The 24,066-nt window shown below is 48.7% G+C and overlaps 1 protein-coding gene and 1 long non-coding RNA gene across 5 annotated transcripts in view; both read right to left on the bottom strand.

Annotated features, from left to right (window-relative positions):
- The window catches only part of CYTH3 (cytohesin 3), an 89,978-nt gene extending 68,908 nt beyond the window's left edge, over window positions 1-21,070 (bottom strand). The window contains exons 1-2 of one of the 4 annotated variants that reach the window (XM_082712669.1): window positions 20,970-20,988; window positions 20,855-20,930 (exon numbers count right to left, since the gene is read on the bottom strand). In XM_082712669.1, coding sequence (XP_082568795.1) covers window positions 20,855-20,897 — 43 coding nt within the window. In that variant the 5' untranslated portion in view covers window positions 20,898-20,930; window positions 20,970-20,988. Of the gene's footprint in view, window positions 1-20,258; window positions 20,346-20,854 lie in introns of those variants that run through there. The other 3 variants (XM_082712671.1, XM_082712672.1, XM_082712670.1) reach the window with 3 other exon arrangements.
- Window positions 21,071-21,834: 764 nt separating this feature from the next.
- LOC309854047 lies at window positions 21,835-23,483 on the bottom strand. The gene is made up of 2 exons (XR_014306082.1): window positions 23,277-23,483; window positions 21,835-22,208 (listed from the first exon to the last, which is right to left on the bottom strand). It is a non-coding gene; the product is annotated as an uncharacterized lncRNA (long non-coding RNA).
- Between the last annotated feature and the right edge of the window lie 583 nt (window positions 23,484-24,066).

Genomic DNA, 24,066 nt, shown 5'->3' with positions numbered 1-24,066 from the left:
GATGATTTCATTTCTGGTTACAACCATTTACCCCTGAACTCTATATCTTCACTCCACTGTCTTCCAGCAATGTTACAGGAGAGCCTGAAACCATCCAGAAGTTTCCTTCTTTGCAGTATGCTTCCCCCCATTCCCCTTCTGTTTGTAGGTCACTATATTCTCGACGTTAAAAATGGCGCCAGCACACCCTTGCGCTTTTCCCCTTTTCACCCAATACAAAGTGATGAGCCTTTCTGCCCCGTGGTTGCGGCTGGTGTCCTTCCCCAGCTCAGAGAGACGCTTTCCCGAGAGAGGTTTTCTGTGGCTTCTTCAAGAGAATGCTTCCTGAGATCACAGCACTCCTTGAACCTTCTATGTTGTAAACGTTGCTCTTTGTGGACCCTAACGGGAGTCTTACAGTTTCTCCAGATGGGGGAGCCTGCGTGGCTCAGTCGGTTAAGCATCTGACTCCTGATCTCAGCTCGCGTCCTGATCTCAGGATCATGAGATCGAGCCCCGCATCAGGTTCCACACAGAGTGTGGAGTCTGGTTGAGATTCTGTCTCTCCCTTGCCCGACAGTCTATCCCTATATAAAGTTAGTTTGAAAAATTAAAATAAAACCTTTTCCCTACATTTAAAATACAGTAAAATAAAAGAAAGGGAGCCTCCTGTGGGTGCAGCATTTAGTCCCATCACAGTTTCTTTCTCTCCGCTCAGGTGTCTTGCTTCATCTGCCTTCCAACCGGCTCGTTTTCCATTTGGTGGCCGACCTCGCGTCCTGTGAGGTAGGTCCTCCTCACTGCCTCATATCAGAGTCTGTCTTGAGTTTTATCAAAAACAGCACAAAGCAGATTCGACGTGAAATTTACTTCTAGTTTCTGTAATTAACCTTTCTCAAAATGATATTTTCCTCTCCCTCAAAAAGTATGTTCCTGCCCGTCCCCTCCCCCCAATACCACACCACTCATTTTATTTTGGTGACAGGTTGTTTGGGTTGTTTTGGTTTTTTTTTTTTTTAATTTAAACAATGATACCCAGGCCCAACCGCCCTCCAGAACAGGACAGCTGGTTCTCTGTAGGACGCCGTCGAGTCTGGTGGTTTGTCCCGCTCTACGCTTGCAAGGAGAGGGCTGAGACACTACAAAGGCATCTCCCTTTGCCAGGGGGAACCTCATCCCTGCAAGTCTGCTTCTCCGCGAGGCGACTGGGTCGGTTCTGGGATCTCATGTCTGTATGAGATTCTCCGTCTGGCGAGACTGCTGCCCCAGACAGACGGGGTGCTGTCCGCCGTGCCAGGGAGGGTGCTGCAGAGCCAGGGAGAAGCCCTGCCGAGCCCGAGCACGTGGAGGCCACACGTGTCCTCCGGCTGCCAGTCCGGCGGTGCCCAGACGCTGTTGCTGCAGCGGTGGCCTGTGGCCCCAGCAGGCCGCACCCACCCTCTGCTCCCCCAGATCTGTAGAGCCCACAGCGGGTCCCCCTCCTTCACATGGCTCGCAACCCTGCCCTCAGGAGATGGTGAGGACTCAGCCCCACTCAGTGTTCCTGGATTTCTTCTGCTCCGTCACCTGCGTAGGGACCCCCAGCTGGAAGGAGGAGCCGAGGGAGGGGCCCCCAGGCTGCACCGCACCCTCCCTGCAGGTCCCGACCAGCACACTTTACTGTTCTATTTCAGAATTCCCATTCTCGGGGATCAGCCGTTCCTTCTATAAAAAGTGTTGCATTCAGTTTTCTCCCTCATGCTGCTGAGTTTCTTCCCTTCTGTCTGGAGCTTCTTGTGGTCTGTGCATGTTTAAAAATGAGATGCAGCCGGTCACGTGGCTTCCTCCAGTGCCATAGAAGGTTCCTTTTCTCATGCGATTCCTTCCTGAACGGGAAGGGACATGAAGTTCTCTGCCCCCAAGAGCAAAGCCTGGCCACTGGCAGGCTTCACTCCAGAATGAAAAGTCAGCAAAACTGCCTGCAGGCTGAAAAGCCTCCAGGAGACAGAAAGGGAAAAAGCTTTACTTGGGGTGAAGGCACATACCCGGGAAGCCCCAGTTCTCCCCAGGCAGAAAACATGATCTCTGGAAAGAAATATTGCCCTGAGGGTAGAATCTTATCAACTGCCTGCATCCAAAGAAGGGAGAGGAGGCCAGACCGAGAGAACCCTGGGGCACAACGGGGCCCCGCGAGTGTGAATTCTCCATGTCTGTAGCACCGTCCACACCGCCCACCCTCGGAGCCACTGCCCTGAGCACAGCCCACCCCGCTGACTCCACACCACATTCTGCTCTCTGCCGACAGGCTTCCAATCCCCCGTTTCTTCTCCACGTCTACACAACTCTGCTCTACCGACAGTCACCTCCCAGGGTGCTCTGGCATGTCCCAGGACTTCCTGTCCTATCATCTGCTGGACTTTTGGGAGGCCGAGGGGAGCGTGCTCTCCTACATCCACTCCTGGGGCCACTCCTGGCAAAGCCTCACCAAACCCGAGAAGTAGATCCTTCAGGCTTCGTTAACAGATTTCGGTACAGCTCCCTGTGAAACTCGGTTTCTTGAACCTACAGTAAGACGGGTCTTCAGAGGGTAGGAACTATCTGCAGACAACACGGTTCTGCTTTGGAAGTAACCACGCACGGCGATAAACTCAGTGCTCAGGACGCAGCTCGGCTCTTCTGCAAGTAATAAGGCTGAAAATCCACGTGGACTTTCTCAGTGGGAAGAGAACACGTGCACACCTGAAAACCCTCACGGTGGCATTCAAGCCACAGATGTGACCACATGACAGGGAAGCACCATCTCTCCGACCACCGCCAACAGGAAAATGGACCCACGTCTCAGGGCCACTCCCAAGACAGTTACGGGCACTTTATCCTGCAACATGTTAAAACACGGACAAACCTAGAAAACAGAATCTGGCTACAACAGGGGTGAGCCTACTAAGTGAAAGAACCCAGACTCGAAAGGCCACGTACCGTACAATTCCATTGACATGGGACTGTCAGAGCAGGCACAGCCACACACATGGACACACACACACACACAATAGATTCGTGGTGGCCAGGGTCAGGGAGAATGACTGCAATTGGGGGACAGGGTTTCCTTCCGAGGTAATAATAATGTCCCTGGGGTGCCTGGCTGGCTCAGTCAATAGAGCATGTGACTCTTGATCTTGGGGTTGTGAGTTCAAGCCCCATGTTGGATTGGAGATTACTTAAAAGTAAAATCTTAAGGGGTGCCTGGGTGGCTCAGTGGGTTAAGCCTCTGCCTTTGGCTGGGGTCATGATCTCAGGGTCCTGGGATCGAGCCCCGCATCAGGCTCTCTGCTCAGCGGGGAGCCTGCTTCCTCCTCTCTCTCTGCCTGCCTCTCTGCCTACTTGTGATCTCTTTGTCAAATAAATAAATTAAATCTTTAAAAAAAAAAAAAGATTGACTTATTTTTTAAAAATTGACTTTAAAAAAAACGTTTTAAAAAAAAAGATTGAGGTTTTTTTTTTTCTTTTAAAAAAAAAAAAGGTAAAATCTTTAAAAAATTTAGGGGCACCTGGGCGGCTCAGACGGTTAAGCATCTGACTCTTGGTTTCAGCTCAGGTCACGATCTCAGGGTCCTGGGATCAAGTCCCACGTTGGCACAGAATCAGTTTGTCCCTCTCCCTTCCCCTCTGTGCCTCCCCCCTCCTTGGGTGGGTGGGGGTGTGCGGGGGGGGGGGGGGTGCGTGCATGCTCTCTCCAGTCAATAAAATCTTTTCTAAAAAGTTCTAAAATTAGGTAGTGGTGGTGGCTGCACACGTGAATATACTAAACCCCACCACTTTAAAAGGGTGACTGCTAGATTATGTGAATTACAGTTCAATTTTTAACTAAAGATTAAGTACTCTATCACCAAATCAGTCCCAAGGGTCATGATCCCTGAGTCCTGTAACACCTTTGTTGGATCAAACATTACTTCGAGAACATAAGGGCCTCTGATACTATATAGAGCAGCAAGCAAAAAACATTTCTAAATCTAAGAAACCAGGCTATTCTCAAATTAAACAAACAAAAAAAAAAGGCTTTGAGTAAAAATGAGGCAGGAGAGAGAGAGCAGTACAGAAAGCTTCTTGAATGGTTACAAAAATGTGTCTTTCAGTGGGAGGCAGAAAAGAGTAATTTGTGAGAACCCAGGAGACTGAGCCCACCTAGTGTAAAACAGGCAAGGATTCCTCAAAATGTGGTTCATGCTGGTACTGACACAGTAACGACCTGAGAAAGAAAACAGTAGTCCTCGCTGATTCCCTCCACTCGAGTGGCGCTGGCTTATGTTTTTTCCTACGAAGTTTCAGTAGCCTTAGGACCCCGAACAATATTTTTGTGCTGAATAATAAATCAGTTTTATTGTGGATGCCCAGAACCACAGAAATGCAAAGAGACCGTCTAAAAATAGAGCGTGGCATTTCAAGGAAACCTGTTCACAAAACCGAATCTCCAAAGACCAAGTCGGAAGACTGCCACAGGGCTGCCCGATTTCTTCACAGGCAGCCCTGGTCTCAAATAGCCCCCAAACAGGATGTCTGGCTACAATTAGAAGCAATCTGAGAAATCTGACCTCCTTCGCATAAAAAAAAAAACCGAAAACAAAATGTTGGGAGACGCACAAGTATGTGAAAATCACTGCTCTTATGATAATTATATTGATCACAAAAGCTGTTCTGGAGCATACCATCCACCTTCAGCAACAGCGTGACGATCCGTACCTGGCCCTCCCAGGACAGCGCTGATCAAAGCTGCAGAGCTTTCAGAGTAAAGGCATCCAAGCGGACCTGCAAGTTTGAAACTGAATTTGACCAAACTGCTGATTCGCACCTCTCTGCTCTCTGGCGAATGCCCACATAGGCGACTACGGAACGGACGTGAGGAGGGAAAGCTGGGCTCCCTTCTCGGGACGACTGCCACCTCTCCACCAGTCAGAACGGTGTTGTGACGAGTCCCTGCCCCATGTGACACGAGGGGGTTTCAGTCTGAGGGTTCTCACAGCTCCTGCTTTCTGCCTCCCACTGAAAACAGGACTCGGCCTCGCGTATATGTGCTCTGGTTACACGGCTGTATTCGTAATACGATGCAGAGGGAAGAATTAAAATGCCTACTGGGCAAGTCACAAACAAATGAGTACTTCGGGTGGAATCCAAACCAGCCGACTGTAAAGGAGACTCCCAGATCCTGTCGCTGGTGCTTGAATACTTCTATAGAGTGTCACTTTCTTTCCCACCCTGCCCTTTTCCTTTCCTGAATTTTCATACAATGAGTTTGCTGTGGCCATCACCGGATATACTAACAACAACAAAAAAAGTTACAGCTGGTTCCTGTATTGGTCTCGGCTGCAGCTACAGTTAAAAATGTTTAAGGCCTATAGGAAAGGGGGGAGGGAGGGGGGAGAAGGGGGGAAAGGAGGGGTGAAGGAGGAGGGAAGAAAAGTAGGGGGCGAGGAGGGAGGGGAGGACGGAGAAGACTCATTCCTAAGAGATTTCAGGTCTGTTCTTTATCCAAGGACCTGGCAGCAAAAGCTGCTCTTTTGTATTATGTAAAGAAAGTCTGTCTTACTAAATTTTCCAATTCTGAAGCTCGTTTCTTTATAAAGCCGTGGCCACATATTAAAATAAAATTCTTAATCGCCTCCATATGAGGGTAGGTCTAACAAACCACTGTGTATGTTTATTCCAAGTTCACCCACGCATATATTCCATTGATATCTGAACCACTGAGTAACTCCTTTTTGTGACAGGTCTAATCTGCACTTAACCGAGGAACAAGAAAAATGAATGTGACTTTGACCTTGAATCGAGGAGACGACTTTCACATATCCATAATTTCAAGAAATGACATTAAAGAAACCAAAGCACTCCTCGCTTCTGTTTACACATGTAACCTAGATTACAGGGTGCAAATAAATGATAGGAGGCAACCGGCCTGGACACTTGGAAAAAGTCACCATCAGCCCCCAGCAGACAATTGTTTTAAAGGAGAGACATAACTGAATACAAGGTGTAAACCTGATTAGAGCTTAGGTAAGAAAAACAGAAAAGACATTTGGGGGAAAGCAGAAGTGGGACTGCACGGGGAAGGAGAGTACAGAATTATGCCACTGTCTTCAGTCTGGCAGGGCCGGGGTCAGGAGCAGATGGTCTTTAGCCGAGGAATGCTCAAGGGTTTAGGGAGAGTTATGACGTCTGTAACTTACTTTCAAATGATCCGCGGCCCACCCGCCAAAACAAACTACAGTTTATACACACGTGGAGATAAAGCAAATACGGCAACATTTTAGCACTCGGTGGGAGAATTAAGATGAATTAAGATGACAAACAGACGGGGATATTCTTTCAACTTTACTGCAGATTTGAAAATTTTCAAAAGACAAAGCTGAGGGAGGCAAGACGGCATCACCGTACCGGCAATGATCAGTTATTCCTAAATCTGAACACAGCAGCCCCTCCAGTTCCGTCGGCTCGGCACGTAAAGGTGGGCGTTGTAAATGCCTGCACACGGTCTGGGATTTCTGACAGATTCTTTGCTCGGTGATTTCACTTGGGCTTCTTCTTCCCTGTCTGTGTCACATACCGGAAGACTGAAGCCTAAGGAGATTATCCACACGGGCTCAAGATGGATGTACTGGACCCGCGTATATTTACTTAAGAAATATGTCAACAACAGTCAGTTCTACCACTTAAACAAACTTCTGCAAGCAGAGACACAGATTCTCAGAATCAAGCATTAACATTACAGCTGCCTGTTTTCTACCCTGAAATATCCTCCAGTGGCGGAGCTGACATAGCAAACGGACAGAAATTCTGCAAGCTTAATTCCCTTAATTAATGAGACCACAGGGGGAAGGGGACCCTCCAGTCCCACAGGACTGAGATTATCCGGGAAGGGATGGCTCCACGATTCATCCCAACAGAGTCAGCCACAGAGAAATACAGCCGAGAGCAGGGGGGCTGCCCAGCACAGCCAAGATCCTACGGTTCCAGATTCTGATAAACGGAAAGTAACAGTGTCTGGATGGAGGGAGGGATATTAGCAAAAAAAAAAAAAAAAAGAAAAAGAAAAGCTTCGGTAAAACATGCAGAAACAGTCTTATAAAATTAAGGGTTTATGCTAAAAGCCAGGCCCCCCTCTCAAACATTTGGGGAAGAGGTTCAGGTTGGTATTACCACCCAGGCTGGGCCATTAATCTTTTTTTTTTAAGATTTTATTTATTTATTTGACAGACAGAAATCACAAGTAGGCAAAGAGGCAGGCAGAGAGAGAGGAGGAAGCAGGCTCCCTGCAGAGCAGAAAGCCTGATGTGGGTCTCGATCCCAGGACTCTGGGATCATGACCTAAGCTGAAGGCAGAGGCTTAACCCACTGAGTCACCCAGGTGCCCCCGGGCCATTAATCTTTTTAACCAGTGAAAGTCATTAACTTAACAACTCTTTAAGGAAAATGGCTCTCCTGTCACATCTGTCCCTCAAATTCCTAGTCAACAATCGGTGTTCCTTGATTGCTGCGACTGTGAAGATAAAACCACGGAAGCCAAGCTACTGTGATTAGAGAACTCCTAAGATGGTCTCCCCAAGGAGGCACCCTGGTCAAGGGTTTGGCCACGGCCACAGCTCCAGGACTCAGAACTCCCGGGCAGGCTGGAAGGACTAGCATAGCAGGCTTCCATGTCGAGAGTGAAACTGGTTTTCACCCTACCCGAAACCATCACAGATAAAATGGAAGAGGGACATCGTTTCTAACATAGAAGCGGCCTGGATGCTTCCGAAATAGACGGTCTTCATTATCTTGACATGCAGGATAGTCCGTTCTTCGCCAGGATCTTAATACTTGATGGGAAAGACAAAAAGAGAAGGCCGTGGGCTCCTCTTCCGTGGCACAAAAAGGATGGAGGCAGGGTGGGAGCAGGAAACACTTGAATCCTGAAGCCTCATGGCTAAGCACGACGAGCAGCAGAACCCAGGGGAGTATCTCAGCTTATGTTCTTTCCAGATTTAAAAAAAAAAAAAAAATTAGTCATGTTCTGCATGTCCAGCCAAATTACTGGGCATCTGGGAGGCAGAACCGCCATGGGGGTGCAGAGCGAGCGTGGGAGACACCCGTCCGCGCTGCCTCTGTCCGCACGCCCCCCGGGGGTTGGCACTTGGAGACCAAGGCGACCACAGGAAGGACAGCAGGAGACATCAGACTTTCTTTCGGAAAAATAAAAATGCCACGGTAACCATTCAACTAGTATACAGCTTGGCCACTATTTTAAATGAGAAAGTGAATTTAGAAACATGTTACTTTGGGGATCCACAACAGAAGCTCTGCGAGTCCCGAGAACATGTCACATTTTGGAAGAACACTTATCCAATATGAAGATTCCTTCTGCGTGGGCAATGAAAGACACCATTTTATTCTCAGGACACTCTGCGCTCTCAGAAGTGCGGTCATAGACTGAGAAAGTCTGCAACCACTTGTCCCTCCCACACTTGGGAAATACAGCCTCACCGTGTGAACAGGCCAAATGCTTCAAAGTCCCTGAAATCCTCCAATTTTCCCATACTCTAACACAAACAAAAATGAATTCATTTGTCTGTCTCAATTGAAAAAAATTTTAATTTAATTACTGAAACTTGGAAAAAGACATTCTCGATCATTTGATTTCCTCTCTGCTAAGAACTAAAAGGAAGTCCTGTCTTCTGATGGAACAGTCAACGGCCAACGCCCGCCACTTTTGACTGCTGCGTGTTTTCAAAATGTTCATGTTACAATAAATGGAATCGTAAGGAATTGCCAAATGAAACTATGAACCGGTGGGCAAGCGTATGAAAGTATATTTTGTTTTATTAAAAGCATTCATCTCAAAGAGAAAATATAACCTCGCTCGGTCCTTAAAGGGGTAAATACATCTGCTTGATGAGTACGCATGTTAGAGAAGAGGGGACGAGGTCCCGGCTGAGCGGAGGACACGCCGGGCCTGCCTCCGCGACAGCCAGGGTCTGGCGAGATGCCTGCGTGCCCTACAGAACGCCACTCGACCACGTAAACAAGAAGGGCATTTATCGTCCCGCGTGACAGGAAGTGTGGACACCGCGAGGCTCCGGGTGGGTGACATTCAGCAACTCGACCATGTCCTGGGGGGTCCAGCTGGTTGTCCTGCGGGTCCGGGCGGCTATGAGGGACGTCCCGAATGGAAGCAAGCCGGCCGCCCGAGCAGGCCAACCAAGTCCATCCAAAGACAGGGGACTCGTTCTTATTTTTCTAAGAACCAAGAAACCTTCCCAAGAAGATACCCCTGCGAACGGCCCTTCACAGCTCCTTGGCCCGACTTCCCCTCTCCAATCAATCCCTGATAAAGGAAAAGGGATTTCCTTCCCTGGTTTATACCTTTTAAGATTCCTTTTCTAGTGGTGATAAGATCTACTCCCTTGCCTAGGAGTAGATGGCTGAACAAATCAGGGTCCTTTACAAGAAAGAAAAGGAGAATGGATCTGAGGAAGGGGACCAGCAGTGCCCCAGGGCCAAGTACGCCCCTGTCCACCAACACCAGCTGAACAGCAACGGGCAACAGAGAAATGAGCCCCCTGATTGTTCCTTCCCCTGCTCCTCAAAAATATCTAGATCCTATTCTATGGTTTAAAATCAAGGGCTGTTACTTAAAAGTTACATTTTATAAAAAGGAAAGAAACACTTATTAATTTTTTTTAAAACTATCAACCACCCTAACACTTAAATCAATTATAAAAATAGCTAAATAGTTACTGTTTTAATGAACCCTCCTATTATCAAATTGCGGTTTCAAGGAACCTCGAGAATGTAAAATAATAAATGCAACCCAGATGTTCACTGAAAAATGAAAACAAGATTGTTTTTACTTCATAGCAACCAGTAGGTCAACCCATTTCCTCCTTCAGAGAATTCTCAGAGGACCACAAACTCCACTCGAAGACCATGTGTTTCATATGTATCTGTCCACAGAAAAAGGAAACTCTGCTGTCCAAAATAAACGGAGAATATTATATGTTCCCATGAAAGTGAATTAGAAAACTGCAGTAAGGCTGGGTTTACATGCTGCCAAACATCTGGATGAAAACTGAAAAAAAAAAAAAATCACTAATTACCTAGATATTGGGAAATGCTTCTCAATCATCATCCAAACGGTCCAATTTTATAGCCAATTGCTCCTTTTATATATTAATTACAGAAATAAGTTTTTCAAAAAGGAGAGTACAGTGATTAAAAATAACCCGGTTGAGAGTTTGAGACGCAACTGATTTTCTACTATTTGAAGGGTGCTCCTGCTGACTTAGTGAAAACTAAGTCAGCTCAAAGAGTAAATTTGCTCTGTGAAAGCAAATTACCAAATCTTCTTCGACAACTAAACTGACTTAGGTGAGTCTAATATTTACTAATAGTCTATTTATCCATAAATAAATGCTTGCAGAATTGTCTCCTGCCACATTATAGAACCCTGCAGAATCTGGTGTCTGATCTATCATGTCAATGGGGGAGCTGACTACAAGACGTTGGTAAGTTCGATTAACTTCAAAAGTAAGGATGGGGACCCATGTACCTTCTACTCTCATTTAAATGATTTACTCTTCTCTCACAGCTCCAAAAGAGATTCTATTTTAAGCTGCTTTTTGGCTACTTTGGCAAAACCGATCTTTCCACGTGACACGTTTCAATGGTCCCACCTCACCGCAAACTGATACACCTGCTTCCTAGAGGATCTATCTGCCAGTCACTTTGTAAACCTAATCAGCCTCTCCCAATGTTGTTCACTCTAAGAGCAGAGCATGACCGTGCCAATAGCATTGTTGTGCTAACTCACCTGGTACGAATTACTTTTGGACCTCTATCAAAATGATCTACTGAGGAAACATTTCAAGGCAAAACACACAAGACTTTGCCTCTCGGAGTCCCACCCCTGTGGCCTTCCTGCCATTCTCATCGTGGAGGCAAACGTCCACTTGCAGGCGTGGGCCAAGCTCTTCCTAAAGCAAGCAAACATCTTTTCAGGTTCCTCCTCAGCCTGCTCCCTATCTTTCCCCCGATCCAGAAGAGCCTTCTCTAGCCTCGTGTCAGCGCACCTCTCCGGAGAAGCCAGGATGGCTGACCACCCTCCCTTCTGAAAACACAGCTCCTCCCTTAACTTCTGCACCAACCACAACCTCCGAGGGGCCCCAGACATCACTGACTACCCTTTCCTGGTCTCCTTTACTGGGCTGTCCCTAGCCCTGGGGCTTTCCCCTTTCTCTGGACTCTCTCCCCTAACTGATCTCATTCACCCAGTCCCATGAACTTCCCAATGCTCATCTCCTACCCAGTCAGGCCTTCTAAGCCGCCGAATCCCACAGCCGCCTGCCTTCCTACCATCCCCACCCGGATGTCTCACAAACCAGTCCAAAGTTAAATACCAAAACTGAACTCCTTAGACACTGCTTCCAGGAAAAGCTGACTAGTTTGTGACAGACTAACCCATCTGCCAAGAACAATGACAAGAGCTGAACAAATTACAAGAAACAACTGTGAGAAGGTATTGGGGAGCTACCAATGCAGGCCAGACTTGGGAGGCTGGGATCCCAGATGCAAGAGCAGAGAGGTGAGCCCACAAGCGAAGCCACTTTTCTCCTCGAGACGTTTGCCAATTCACTGCAGAGGCCGAGAAGCCAAAAAGTGAAGCAGACACAAGTGGTGTTGAATCCGAGTAGGCCGGCAGAGCCTCCAGCAGTCTTCAGGGACTGGGGGAAGCTTGTGGGCTACCAGATAAAAGGAGCCTAGCAGAAACCCCAGGCTTTCAGCTGGGACCCCCCAAGAGCTACCCCAGGAGGGGTCAGACCAAAAGCAGACGGCTGCTCACAACTCTGAAGTGGGGTCTCCCCCAGCTTTGCTGCCTGCCATAAGCCTCCCCTGGGGAGAATCGCCCGAACCTCAACTTATCTCTACAACTTTCCATACTCATTGTCTACAGTCAGGAACCCATGACTGAAAACCAAGGGTAGGACAGATGGCAGAATCCACTCACAAGCTATCCGAATATCGACATGATCAGACATGGACTTTAGAACAATCATGATTAATACAACATGGAAATTAGTTTACAAGATGAAAATAAAAAGTTTCATCAGAAAGTTGGAATCTAAAAAAAATCAAAGCTGCAGGCGGCAGTAACTGAAATTCAGAACTCAGAACGTGGGTCTCATCGCAGGCGAGAGACGAAAAAAGGAGGAGTTGGCTGCAACACGGGTCGGAAGGAAATATTCAGAGGGAAGCGTGGACAGATAACGAGGAGGGAGAATGCAGGGAAGAGTCTGAGAGACACACAGGACACAATGACAAGGTGGAGTCCCAGAAGGACAGCCAGGGAGTGCAGCCAAAGGAGCCGATCAAGAGATAATGAGCGACAATTCTCCAAACCCAACGTAAGATTAAGTCTTGCTGCAGCACCGCCAAAAAGGCAGAACCACCGCCGCCAATCCAGAAAACCACATGTGGACACACCACAGGAACAGCTGAAAATGAAAGGCAAATATAAAAATCTTAAAAGCAGCCAAAGGTGGGGAAGGTGGGGGAGGCGACAACACCTTCCAAAGCAGAAGACAAACAGCAGACTTCTCAATGGAATCAATGGAAGCCAGAGGCAATGAAACGACAATGAAATGACTCAATAACCTACAACTGTAGACCTGGTGAAACTATCCTTCAAAAGTGACAGCAAAATAATGACATTTTTGACCAAAAAAAAAAAAAATCCTCCAAATGGCTTTCTGCCAGCTCCACCTCCCCAGACCTCCCCAGACTTCCCGTTCTCAGGCAGCTGCACCAGCATCAGTGTCTTGTCACCCTAGCTGAACCTGGAAGTCCTCTCTGATCCCCGCACTTCCTGCACCTCCATCTGACTCTCCAGAATACACTTCATCACCGGCGAAGCAATGCGTTGTCTCTTACTCGGGAGACAGGCCAACGTTTGGGAGTCTGCTGACCGCCCAGAGATGAGGAGCACGTCCCCAGTGAGAAAGCCACCTGGCAGCAGGTAAGGAAACCGAAAGCCTGCCCACACCCGCACGTGCAATTCCAAGGTTACCCTCCAGAAACACTCCCCACGTCTGCAAAAGCTGACAAGCCCAGGGAGTCACCTGGGTATGGAACAACAGGAAGTCCACTTCAAAGTCCAACCCAGGACAAGAGAAATCATAAAATGTGACCATTCTGTGAAATAAATAGGGTCTACAGGGTAACACAAATAATCTCCGGCAGCTTGCAGAACATGCCGGACAGTGTGGCGCCATTTTTGTAATTTTAAACAGACCAAGAAGAGCTCTCCACCCTGTCTGTAGGTGCACACATCAATATTGAAGTATAGAAACCATACAACGGACCCAAACAAATTCATGTGTGCCCTTAGGAAATACACAAGGGAGAGGGGAGGAGGACCAGGAATCACTCAACAAGTCACCTCAACTTTGACGTCTGTTCACAAATATTCCCTGGAGGCCCGCCAGGAGCCGTGTTCCAGGTCTTGGAGCACGGTCATGGGTAAAGGCAGACAACATTCCTGCTTTCATGGAACCTACTGCCTCAGAGAGAAGAGACAATGTACAGATACGCAACACGTACGGGGCGGTGTTGGGAAGCAGGAACAGGGGGACACTGGGGAGCCGTTTAGCCGGGCTGGTGAAGGAAGCAGATACCCGACAGAAAGCTAGATGAAGCCAGCAAGTGCACAGCAAATACTCAGGGGACGCTGGGAAACAGTGCCCCAAAGGCACCAAGGCCGCTGGGGTGGGAGGGAGCCGGGCACGTTCACGGAAGAGCAAGGAGACCAGCGTGGTAGCGGAGGTGGAAGAAACGTCACAGCAGGGGATGAGAACAGGGGCCAAGGACAGTCCCAAGGGGAGAATGATTTTTATGTTTTTTAAAGGGTTAGTAAAAAAAAAAAATTGTAATGGGATGTGGCATACTAAACCGAAACTACTTCCTACCCTGCCCTCTTACGGAGAAAGCTCGCAGCCCCCAGCCTAGAGCGCACGGAACCTGCGCTGACAGCTCCTGGGGCCACGGTACAGTCTGCAGAGAGGGTTCCAGGCGGAGAACAGGGCAGACTCAGACAGGCGGAGACAATGATCTGGTCTAAAGGGATCACTCTGGCTGCTCTGCAGACAAGGATGACAGCGGGGAAAACACCAGAAGGCTAAGGCAAAGGAAGTGAAAGAAGGCACCAACATTTTCTCCAGAGCAGCAACACTGCTGTACGCAGAGACGGAGATCCACCTGTAATGCTTGAATGGTTTGTTGTTGTTTTTTTTTAAGAAAGACCTAAAACAATGTCACAAAACATGAGCAGCTATTCTATTAAATCTGAGTAATGGGAAAATGAGTGTTTTCTGTACTTTTCTGTGCGCTGATACAGATCTGTCATCTATGTCTCTTTGCCCAATCCCCCATGCCCATGTACTCTCACCTGAAACCTGCCATGTCCCCCAGGTCCACCCTCCCCTCCTGTGGTCCACCTTCCCCTCAGTGGCCAGGAACACTCTTCTTAGAAGGGCAGAGGGGCAATGCTGGAGAAGGTGGCCCCTGGAGCCAGAACATCGGGACTAGATCCCTGCCCCGCCACTCACCAGCTGTGACATGTGGCACAAGTCACTTAGCTTCCCTGTGCCTCCGATTTCCAGATTCATCTGCAAATGGTGACAACATCACACGTCTGACCAGATAACTGCCAACAGTAAGACACATAAAGTACACAGGCCAGGACCCCAAGCACAGACAGCACTATGTAACGACCTAAAATTATTGAAACAGAAGTCAAATGTCATAGCCCTGTTTAAAATCCTTCAGTGGGGCACCTGGGTGGCTCAGATGGGTAAGTGTCTGCCTTCAGCTCAGGTCGTGATCCCAGAGCCCTGGGATCCAGCCCTGCCCTGGGCTCCCTGCTCAGCAGGAGGCCTGCTTCTCGGGCTCCCGCTCCCCTGCCCGTGCATCCTCTCTTGCTATGTCTCTTTCAAATAAATAAAATCTTTAAAAAATAAACAAATCAAATCAAATCCTTCACTGGCTGCTCGTGCTTGGAACAAAATGTGAACTCCCTACCTACTGAAGCGGCTCCTTCCAGGCCGCTGCCTGTCCCGCTCTCCCTTTAGGCTGCACCTGACAGAGAACTTCCTCCCCAAAGGCTTCCTCGGGCTGAAGGCCTTCCCTGCCTCTCTCCCACTCCCCCTCAACCCCTGATGATTTCCTTTAACACAGCATAATCTGCAATTATGTTATGTGTCTGTTTACCTTTCCTGTCTGTCTCGCATTTAAACAAAAGTTCTGGGAATTCAGGCAATTCACCGGCTTTACTCACTACTACTCATCCTTGCACTAAGCACAGGACCTGGCATGGGTTGGGGCGTTATTGATACCTGCTGCATCAATGTTCCAGAAGAGAATGTTCTACGCATACTCTGAAAACACATATCGTGTCACTTTTTTAAAAATATCTATTTATTTATGAGAATGGGGCTGGGAGGGGGAGGCAGAGGGAAAGAGAATCCTGAAGCAGACTCCCTCCAGAGCCCCAGGCAGGGCTGGATCCCAGGACCCTAAGATCATGACCACAGCAGAAATCCAGAATCGGCCAACCAAGTGACCAAGACACGCAGATGCCCCTAAACAGTCAAAGGAACAGTAATTTCCTGTGCGTGGACTGAAAATATAGGTAACCTATTTTACAGGTGTCTACACTGAAAATGTTATTTTTTAATATTTAAAAACATTCTCAGGACACCTGGGTGGCTCAGCTGGTTAAGCATCTGACTCTTGGGGCGTCTGGGTGGCTCAGTGGGTTAAGCCTCTGCCTTTGGCTCAGGTCATGATCTCAGGGTCCTGGGATCAAGCCCCACATCGGGCTCTCTGGTCAGCAAGGAGCCTGCTTCCTCTCTCTCTCTGCCTGCCTCTCTGCCTACTTGTGCGCGTGCACGCTCTCTCTCTCTGTCAAATAAATAAATAAAATCTTAAAAAAAAAAAAAAAAAGCATCTGATTCTTGATTTCAGCTCAAGTCATTATCTCAGGTTTGTGAGATCAACCCCCAGTCTGGCTCTGTGCTAGGCATGGAGCCTGCTTAAGATTCTTCCCCCAACCCCCCCCCCCAAAAAAAAACCACCACCAACAACAACAAAAGCAACTCTCAAAAAAGGTGTTTTCTTACCAGCATACTATTCTCCTGTCAAACTATCAAACTATTTTCCAGTTTGGGAAGAAGTGGAAATAAACCTTTTCGAAATGCAAAAATAAAAAGGTACAGAGCCACACAGCTCCTTTGCACTTATATCCCCCACCTGCTCAGCTCCCACTGCCCTCTGCAAACGGGCGAACATAATTCTTGGTTCCTTATTTAGCCTTCCCGAGAACTTTCACACATAGAGGCACTTGAAAGAAAGAAAAGAAAAGGAGAGAAAAGAGAAGAAAAATGGTAGCACACAATGCACATTTTCCTACGCTTTGCCTCTGTAACTTAGTAAGATATTTTGGAGCTCTTTCCACATCAATTCATAAAGTGCAGGGGTGTCTCGGTGGCTCAGTCAGGTAAGCGCCTGACTCTTGAGGGCCCTGAGATCAAGCTCGGCGCTGGGCATGGAGCCTGCTGAAGATTCTCTCACTCCCTCTGCCACCCCACTCACCCCCCCCCGCACACTCTCTCTAGTGCCCACGTGCAGGCACACGCGCGTGCACACACACACACACGCATACACACACACACACACACTCTCCCCATCCCCAGCTCTCTCGTTTTTTTTTTTTTTAAATCATAAAGTGCAGGGCGCCTGGGTGGCTCAGTGGGTTAAGCCTCTGCCTTCGGCTCAGGTCATGATCCCAGGGTCCTGGGATCGAGCCCCACATCGGGCTCTCTGCTCAGCGGGGGAGCCTGCTTCCCCTCCCTACCCCCTGCCTCTCTGCCTACTTGTGATCTCTGTCTGTCAAATAAATAAATAAAATCTTTTTTAAAAAATCAAAGTGCTTGTTCCTTCCTTTCTACAAGTTCCTTCACCATCTGGGTCTAAAATTCATCTGATGAGGCTCCTGCGGGTGGACATCTGGGTTATTTCTCATTCTTTACTGTCACAAGCAATGCAGTGAATGATCGTGGACCTGTAGTACCTCCGACACACACAAGTACACCTGCAGATCAGGCCCCTAGAGCTGCGATCGCTCAAACCACTTACACGCTCCCAACTGTTTACGAAGCACCGGCTGCCCAGCACCGCTGTATCTGTCGGGACCCACCCAGAGAAACGGAAAGCCCCCTAAGAAGCTGAAAGGGAGAAAATTTCATACAAGGAGTTGGTTGCACGCCTGATGGAAAAGCTGAGAAGTCACACAGGAAATGGTAAGACAACCCGGAGCCCTGCAAGAGCGAGACGCTGCTACCGGCTCCAAGCTGGAGGCCCAAACGGAGGCCGTATTCCCAAGGCCCCGGGGGCTCAGTCAGGGGGGCAGGAGCTGGGGCGGCAAGGAGACAGGGCGGTTGTGGCCCGAGATGGTCTGAGGCAGAACAAGAGGAGAGAGAACCCCACTGCCTGCTTCCTGTAGTCACCAATCTCCCCCACCCCCACCGGTGGCTGCCATCGGTCAAACCTAGCCCCAGGCCAGCTGACCCAAAAGTCTGGAAAATGTTGCCTGCAGGGGTGAGTCCCTTGGCCAGCAGGCCAGGGAAGGGCAAGCCATGGCGCTGAGCCAACAGGATACAGGCTGGTGCTGTAAGTAATGTACCCTCCTACTGCCAACAGATGGTTTCCAACGGGGGAGGGGGTGGTCCCTGCTTGCCTGGCAGGTGAGAGGTGGGCTCTCAACCTGGTCTTAATTTGTATCATTTCATTTGGAGCGAAGCGGAGCACCTTTTCCCATGAAGCACACGCTTGATCCTCATCTACACTGATTGGGGAGGGGGAAACCAGTAAAGTTATTCACTTCATCGGCCACAGATGGTCCATTCGGGAACATCGGGCAGATTCCCAAACTGAGCATTAAGATGGTGGCAATGAGCCAAACTAGCCAGTCACCTGCCAAGTAGAGACAAATCTCAAGAACTGTTCTAGAAAAACGGAGCGGCAACAAAGCACTGAAGGAATTAAAAATACCTTAACTACACTCTGCACACATTATAAGTAACAATGTGTTCTTGTAATCTTGTACCCCCCCCCCAACCTTGTTCCTCCTTAGAACTGCCTTCCTACCATTCACATCACCATCCTATCCCCTTATCTGGCATTGAAACAACAAATAATACCCTGGACAAAAATTCAAATTATAAAAATAGCAAGTCAGAATCATTTTTGAAGTCTTTTAACCCCACTCACACATTAGCAAAATAGAGCTCTTAAGCGATCTCCCATGCTGTCTCCCCTCCGACTTGATTATTTACCCTATCTTGTAAACAAGCTGTGGCTGACTTCCCAATGTATAGTTCAAAGTTCTATCCTATACTCTAAAAATCTACACAAAGAAGTTTTTTACTGTTGGCCGGCAAATAACTGGCAACTGAAATTATTCTGTTTCAAAGGACTGAACTTTTTTAAAGTTTGAACTTTAAAGCAAAGTTTTAAAAATCTAAATGGCAGTAATAACTATAAAGAACTTTAAAGGGGTATGTTAACTTCAAAACCTCCCCAAAACAGTTAACTATAAGCACATCAAATGTATACAATAAACACTATATAATGACTAATTCCAAAACTCTAAGGCTCTCACTTATCCAAAAATAAAACTTATTCTAAGATTGCCGAATTTATTTTGAAGTGTTCTTCTACAATACAAGGAAGATAATAAACCTTATCGATAGACGTTAAAAGTTGTTTTCCAGCACCTACCATGCTGCCGGGCATTTTAGTAGACAAATAACTGCTCATTGTTGATTGTTCTAGTCAGGGAGATTAAAAACAATCACACCCCTTTCCCAATGCAGGGTACCTTTTTTTATGTAAGTTTTTTTTTTTTTTTAATTCAAATTTGAAAGTAACACACACCATTCCAGAAACTTGGAAAATATACAAAGAAAACAAAATATCCATGATATCACCAGTTCTTACATTGTTTCGACCACGATATATAAAACAACTGCTTGCTTTTAATGGTTGTAACTTTTTATCAATAAACTTCCCATTAGCTAGGTCACCTTTCTCCTATTAGGCATTGCTATTTCCAATTTTCTACTATTACAAAGAGTGTAATCGACATCTCTGGGCATGAGATTTTTTTTTCCCCCTAAATATCTCTCATGGGAATACAATCTTGAAATTAAGAGCCCAAAGAACATTTGAAGACTTTTGATACCTTATAAACATCCTTTGTTACAGTACTCCAGATCTATAAACTGCTGGGCCACACTGACTTCCTTTTCTAATCTTTACATCTGCTTTTACCTTCACGCCCGCCACATTTCAGAATTGGACACACCTTCCACACAAAATCACCAGCCCAAGCCATGTCAAATGTTTAAATATTATGGTTGTTTATTTTCTAAGAAGGAAAAACTGCTACGTGCTTGTTGTTACCGCAGTCATGACAGGCAGGGAGCAGGGTATCTACGGAGAACCCACTGCTCAAGAATCTTCAGACAGCCAGCCTGGCTGTAGGAGGGCTTGCAACTGGGCTCCTTCTTTCCACAGCACTTTCTTTCATAAACAACACACCCACTCGGTGCCACAGTGCTACCCCTAGCTTTAACTGTGAGAACTGAATTTGCCAAATGCCACGGTGAGTGCCAACTTCCCACCATCGCAGCCGATGCATCGCTTCTTGGGGCACAAACATTTCCCCCTGGGCAGCACTTAACAGTCTAGATAGAAGGCACCTTGATTAACCACTTCAACCTGAAAGCACTGGATACTGCTGATTCTTACAGGCAGCTGCTCCAGCAGCCTGTAATTAAGATTTTTTTTTTTCCCCCCAAAAACACTCCCTCATTATACCAGGGGTTCTGAAGATTCGGTCTGTCAGCATAAAGGAGATCCGCAGCAAAAGTAGAGAAAACCTCAACTTCGGGTGTCCTTGTAAGATACGGGTATTAACCCTCCGCTTTCCAAAGCCGCGACCCCCTGCATCGGCACGCGTCATGCTGCCACACGGACACAATTCGCAGCATGACACAACAGTAATTTGCATGCCACTAAGTAATCCACAATAAATGCAAATCTTCCTGCCAGGGGTAACTAAACGTCAGGCAGGCAGCCGGGTTTTCTGGTCTCACCTTCGTGCCGGCTGCCCCTCCCGACTCCGACCCTCGGCTGCTCTTTTTTTTTTTTTTTTTGCTTACCCTGTAACGTTCCCTATTTCATAAAATGCGTGTTCTCTGGCTGCCCCCTCCGCGTTGAAGCCGCCCCACGGACTGACCACTTCTGACCTAAAGACCGAAACACTGGTACGGTTTTCCACCCTGTCGCCCCCACCGTCCCCTGTTGGACCCGGAGAATCCCCAATTGGAAACTTTCCTCACCCCATTTCCCGGGAATACCCCCCTTCCAACCACCTAAGACGCCAAGGGGGTCAGCCTCCTGCGGTCGGGCTCCGGAGGGCGTGGACGCCCTTGGCGAGGAGAGACGGGGAAGGTCGCCCCCAAGGTCCCCCGCCCCGCCAGGACGACCCCCGAGTCCTGCTCCGAGTCCCCAGGCCGCCCCGGCCGCAGGCGACCCCGGCCTCGCCCCCCGACCCCGCTCCGGTTCGGCGGCAACCCCGTCGGCCCCCTCCCCCGGGCCCCGGACCGGCGCGCCGCCGGCCTCGGCGGCCAGCAGGCATCGGCGCCGCCCGGACCTCCGAGCCCGGGCCCCGGTCCGGCCGCCCCGCTCCAGTCCGGCGCGCCCGCGACCCCCGCCCCAGGCCGCCAGCCGGGCCGGCCACACCTCCGACACTCACCGCCGCCGCCCTCGCTGCCACCGCCGCCGCCGTCCTCGTCCATGTTGAGGCCGCTCCCGCTGCCGGCGAGCCCGGGGCCGCGGGCGGTGGGCGCCGCGGGTGCGGAGCGCGCGGGCGGCCGGGCGGCTCCAGCAGCGCGCGCGCCGGGTCGCGGCCCGGGCCTCCTCCGGCCGGGCGGGGCACTCGCCGCTCGGCGCGCCGTCACGTGACGCACAGGCCCCGCCCCCGGGTGCGGTGGGCGGGGCCTGGGATCGCGCGGCCCCGCCCGCGGGAACGCGCCCGGCCCCGCCCGGACCGCGCTGCGCGGGCCCGGCGGGACTGAGATGCTACCCTTGGGGGCCCGCGGCGCGACGACCCCTGCTCGGCCCCCCGCCTTCGCGGGGCCTGGAGACGCTGGCGGGGTCCCGGGCGGCGGATGCCACTTCTACAGACCCCCGGCGCCGAGGGTCCTCCTCGCACGTGCTCAGGAGACGCACGCCTTCAAAAGTCGGCCCGTCCCCCGTCGGCCCCAAGGCGTTTCCGAGCAATTCCAGCCTTTCAGCTTTCTGGTGGATAATGGAGGCGCTCCTTTGCTGGCGATGAGCGCACTTTACAATTAACAAAGTGACAGGCTGGACCCGAACCCCAAACCTGCACACCTGGGGCCCACCCTCAGCGGGCTCCGCAGGGGCTGGCTGGGCCGGCTGGCCTCAGATGCTCTCGCAGTGTCTCTCCAGCCTCCTTTGGAGAGCTGCCAGCTGCCCTGGATTTATGATGCAGAAGGAGCTCAAAATTCAATTTCCCGTGGGCACAGCCAGGGTCCTAAGCGCAGGCCTCGTGGGCACAAGGCTCGGCTCGACCTGCCCCAAATCTCTGAATCTCCTTCCTCACCGGGCGTCTTCGCTTCCAGTAACTCCCCCGAAGCCCTGAAATGCGGCTCCCCAGACTTTCTGTTCCTCTAGCTTGAACTAAATTGCATTAAAGAAAAGGAAACACTGTAATGGAGGAGATAATTCATCTCTAATATAATTTTCCAGCAACTGTTTTATATTTACAGAGGGCCTGTTTAGTGGAAGGATCCTTCCGCTGTCATTTATCCAAGAGGACAGTTTTCACCTTATCGTCCAAGGTTGTGGGATGACTTCAGGCTTCAGTCTCCTGATAACCTCAAGAATTAAACACACAGAATTCCCGTGCTTCTCAATTAACAAAGCACACTTCTGGAAGCAGAGAAGATATTTGGCAGCTTATGTAACAAATAGGCAACAGAAAAGGGGTCTGGGTGTCAGGCGATAGAGGTTTGAGTCCCTCCCCACAGATGTGGCTTCCTCATCTTGTTCCCGTCGGCTTGGTTATCTCGACGATAACTGCATGGCTATTGAGAAAAAATGACAGCACATGTTGAACTTGATAATTTGATATGTGGAGCTTTGAATTCAGAGATACTATGAATTATAAAAGGCCTTTAAATGTCAAATTCCTAATTCTTTAGGTTTCTCAACATGGGATCCAAGGGGCTTCTCTCAAAATTTGAATCTGAAAATTGCTCTCTGATGCCCATCAGAATAAAGCATGACCCAGTTATCTGTAAGCAGAATGTTATATTCTCCCCACACCTGAGCCTGGACCTCCACTTTGACAAAGCCTGCAAAAACGTTGGGGGAATACAGGCTTAGGGTGTCATTTTGTTCTTGAAGGGAGAACTTAGAAGACTTCAAAACCTTCACTACTCTAAATAAATAAAATCTTTTTTAAAAAGCGGGGCAGGGGGTGCCTGGGTGGCTCAGTGGGTTAAAGCCTCTGCCTTTAGCTCAGGTTTTGATCTCAGGGTCCTGGGATCGAACCCTGCATCAGGCTATCTGGTCAGCAGGGAGCCTGCTTCCCTTCCTCTATTGCTGCCTGCCTCTCTGCCTACTTTTGATCTCTGTCAAATTAAACAAACAAACAAACAAACTTCACTACTCAAAGAAATTACTATCTAATGGGAAAATTTAATGGGTGGGCAGAGCTGTTCTCCAGCATGTTTTAATTCCACCAAGATAGCATTTATCGAATCTGCTCAAATGCAGGTTGCGCCTGCATAGAGGAACATTCAGTATCCTAGTTACCCATTACGATAGGCATTCACTTTAGGTCCAGCATGTGTGTGGTTTACTCAGAAGTTGAAAGCTTTATAAATGAATTTGTAACAAAGACCATTCATGCAGCAGACATCGCTCCAAGATAACAAGTGTTAAACCCAAAACCTCACTGCAATCACTCAGTTAGACAATAAATATTTAGGTACCCACTGTATTCCAGGCACTGTCCCAGGTGCTGGGAATATGATGATGAAAAAGATCAAGTCAGTCCCTATCCTCAGGGGACTTAAAGCCTAAAAGGATTACAGCCATTAAGCAAAAAATTGCACAAGTAATTTTGTAATTGGATTTTGATGTCCTACCCTATTTCCAGACTTTCTCACAGAGTTTGCTGTTTCCTGTGGATGGGCTTTGGAGCCTTGAAACTCCCTCAGACTGAGACTGTAGTCTGTATTTATTCTGTCTCCACGATCCATCGTAGGGCCTGGCCATGTCAGAGAAAGGGAGAAAGCAACGGCATTTGTTACTGCTGCTGAATGAACAGGACCGTCAAAAGCAGGAGACATCTTGAAAACATGTTGAAACCCATTTATCAGCCTCTGACCATTGCAGAAATACTTTAAGAAATCAAGAATGTGCACATTCCGGAAAGGTCAGAGGACTTCTCCTTTGTACATTCATCTCCACCCTCCAAGTGGAAGTCTGTGAAACTGGACAGAAATGTCCTCTCCTGGGGGCACCTCCGTGGCTCAGTGGGTTAAGCCTCTGCCTTCAGCTCAGGTCATGATCTCAGGGTCCTGGGATCAAGCCCCGAATAGAGCTCTCTGCTCTGCGGGGAGCCTACTTCCTCTCTCTGCCTGTCTCTCTGCCTACTTGTGATCTCTGTCTGTCAAATAAATAAATAAAATCTTAAAAAAAAAAAAAAAAAAAAAGCAGAGACAGCAGTGACCCTCAGCAGATGGGAACCTCACTCATCTGTGACATCTGCTCTGGGGTCTGGTCCAGTCCAGGGAAGGCACAGTGTACACAGAGGCCAACTCACTGTCAGCTCGTGGTCACAAAAGGAAAATAATGTCTTCTGAAATCTAATTTCATCTCGGAAAGAAAATATCTCGTTGGAATAGAGATGATCTTGTGCAGATTAGCATCCTG

The sequence above is a fragment of the Mustela nivalis genome (genome assembly GCF_964662115.1).
Source record: "Mustela nivalis genome assembly, chromosome: 19".
NCBI classification, from domain to species: domain Eukaryota; kingdom Metazoa; phylum Chordata; class Mammalia; order Carnivora; family Mustelidae; genus Mustela; species Mustela nivalis.
The sequence above is the reverse complement of the archived record's forward strand: the minus strand, read 5'-3'. Positions and strand labels throughout refer to the sequence as shown.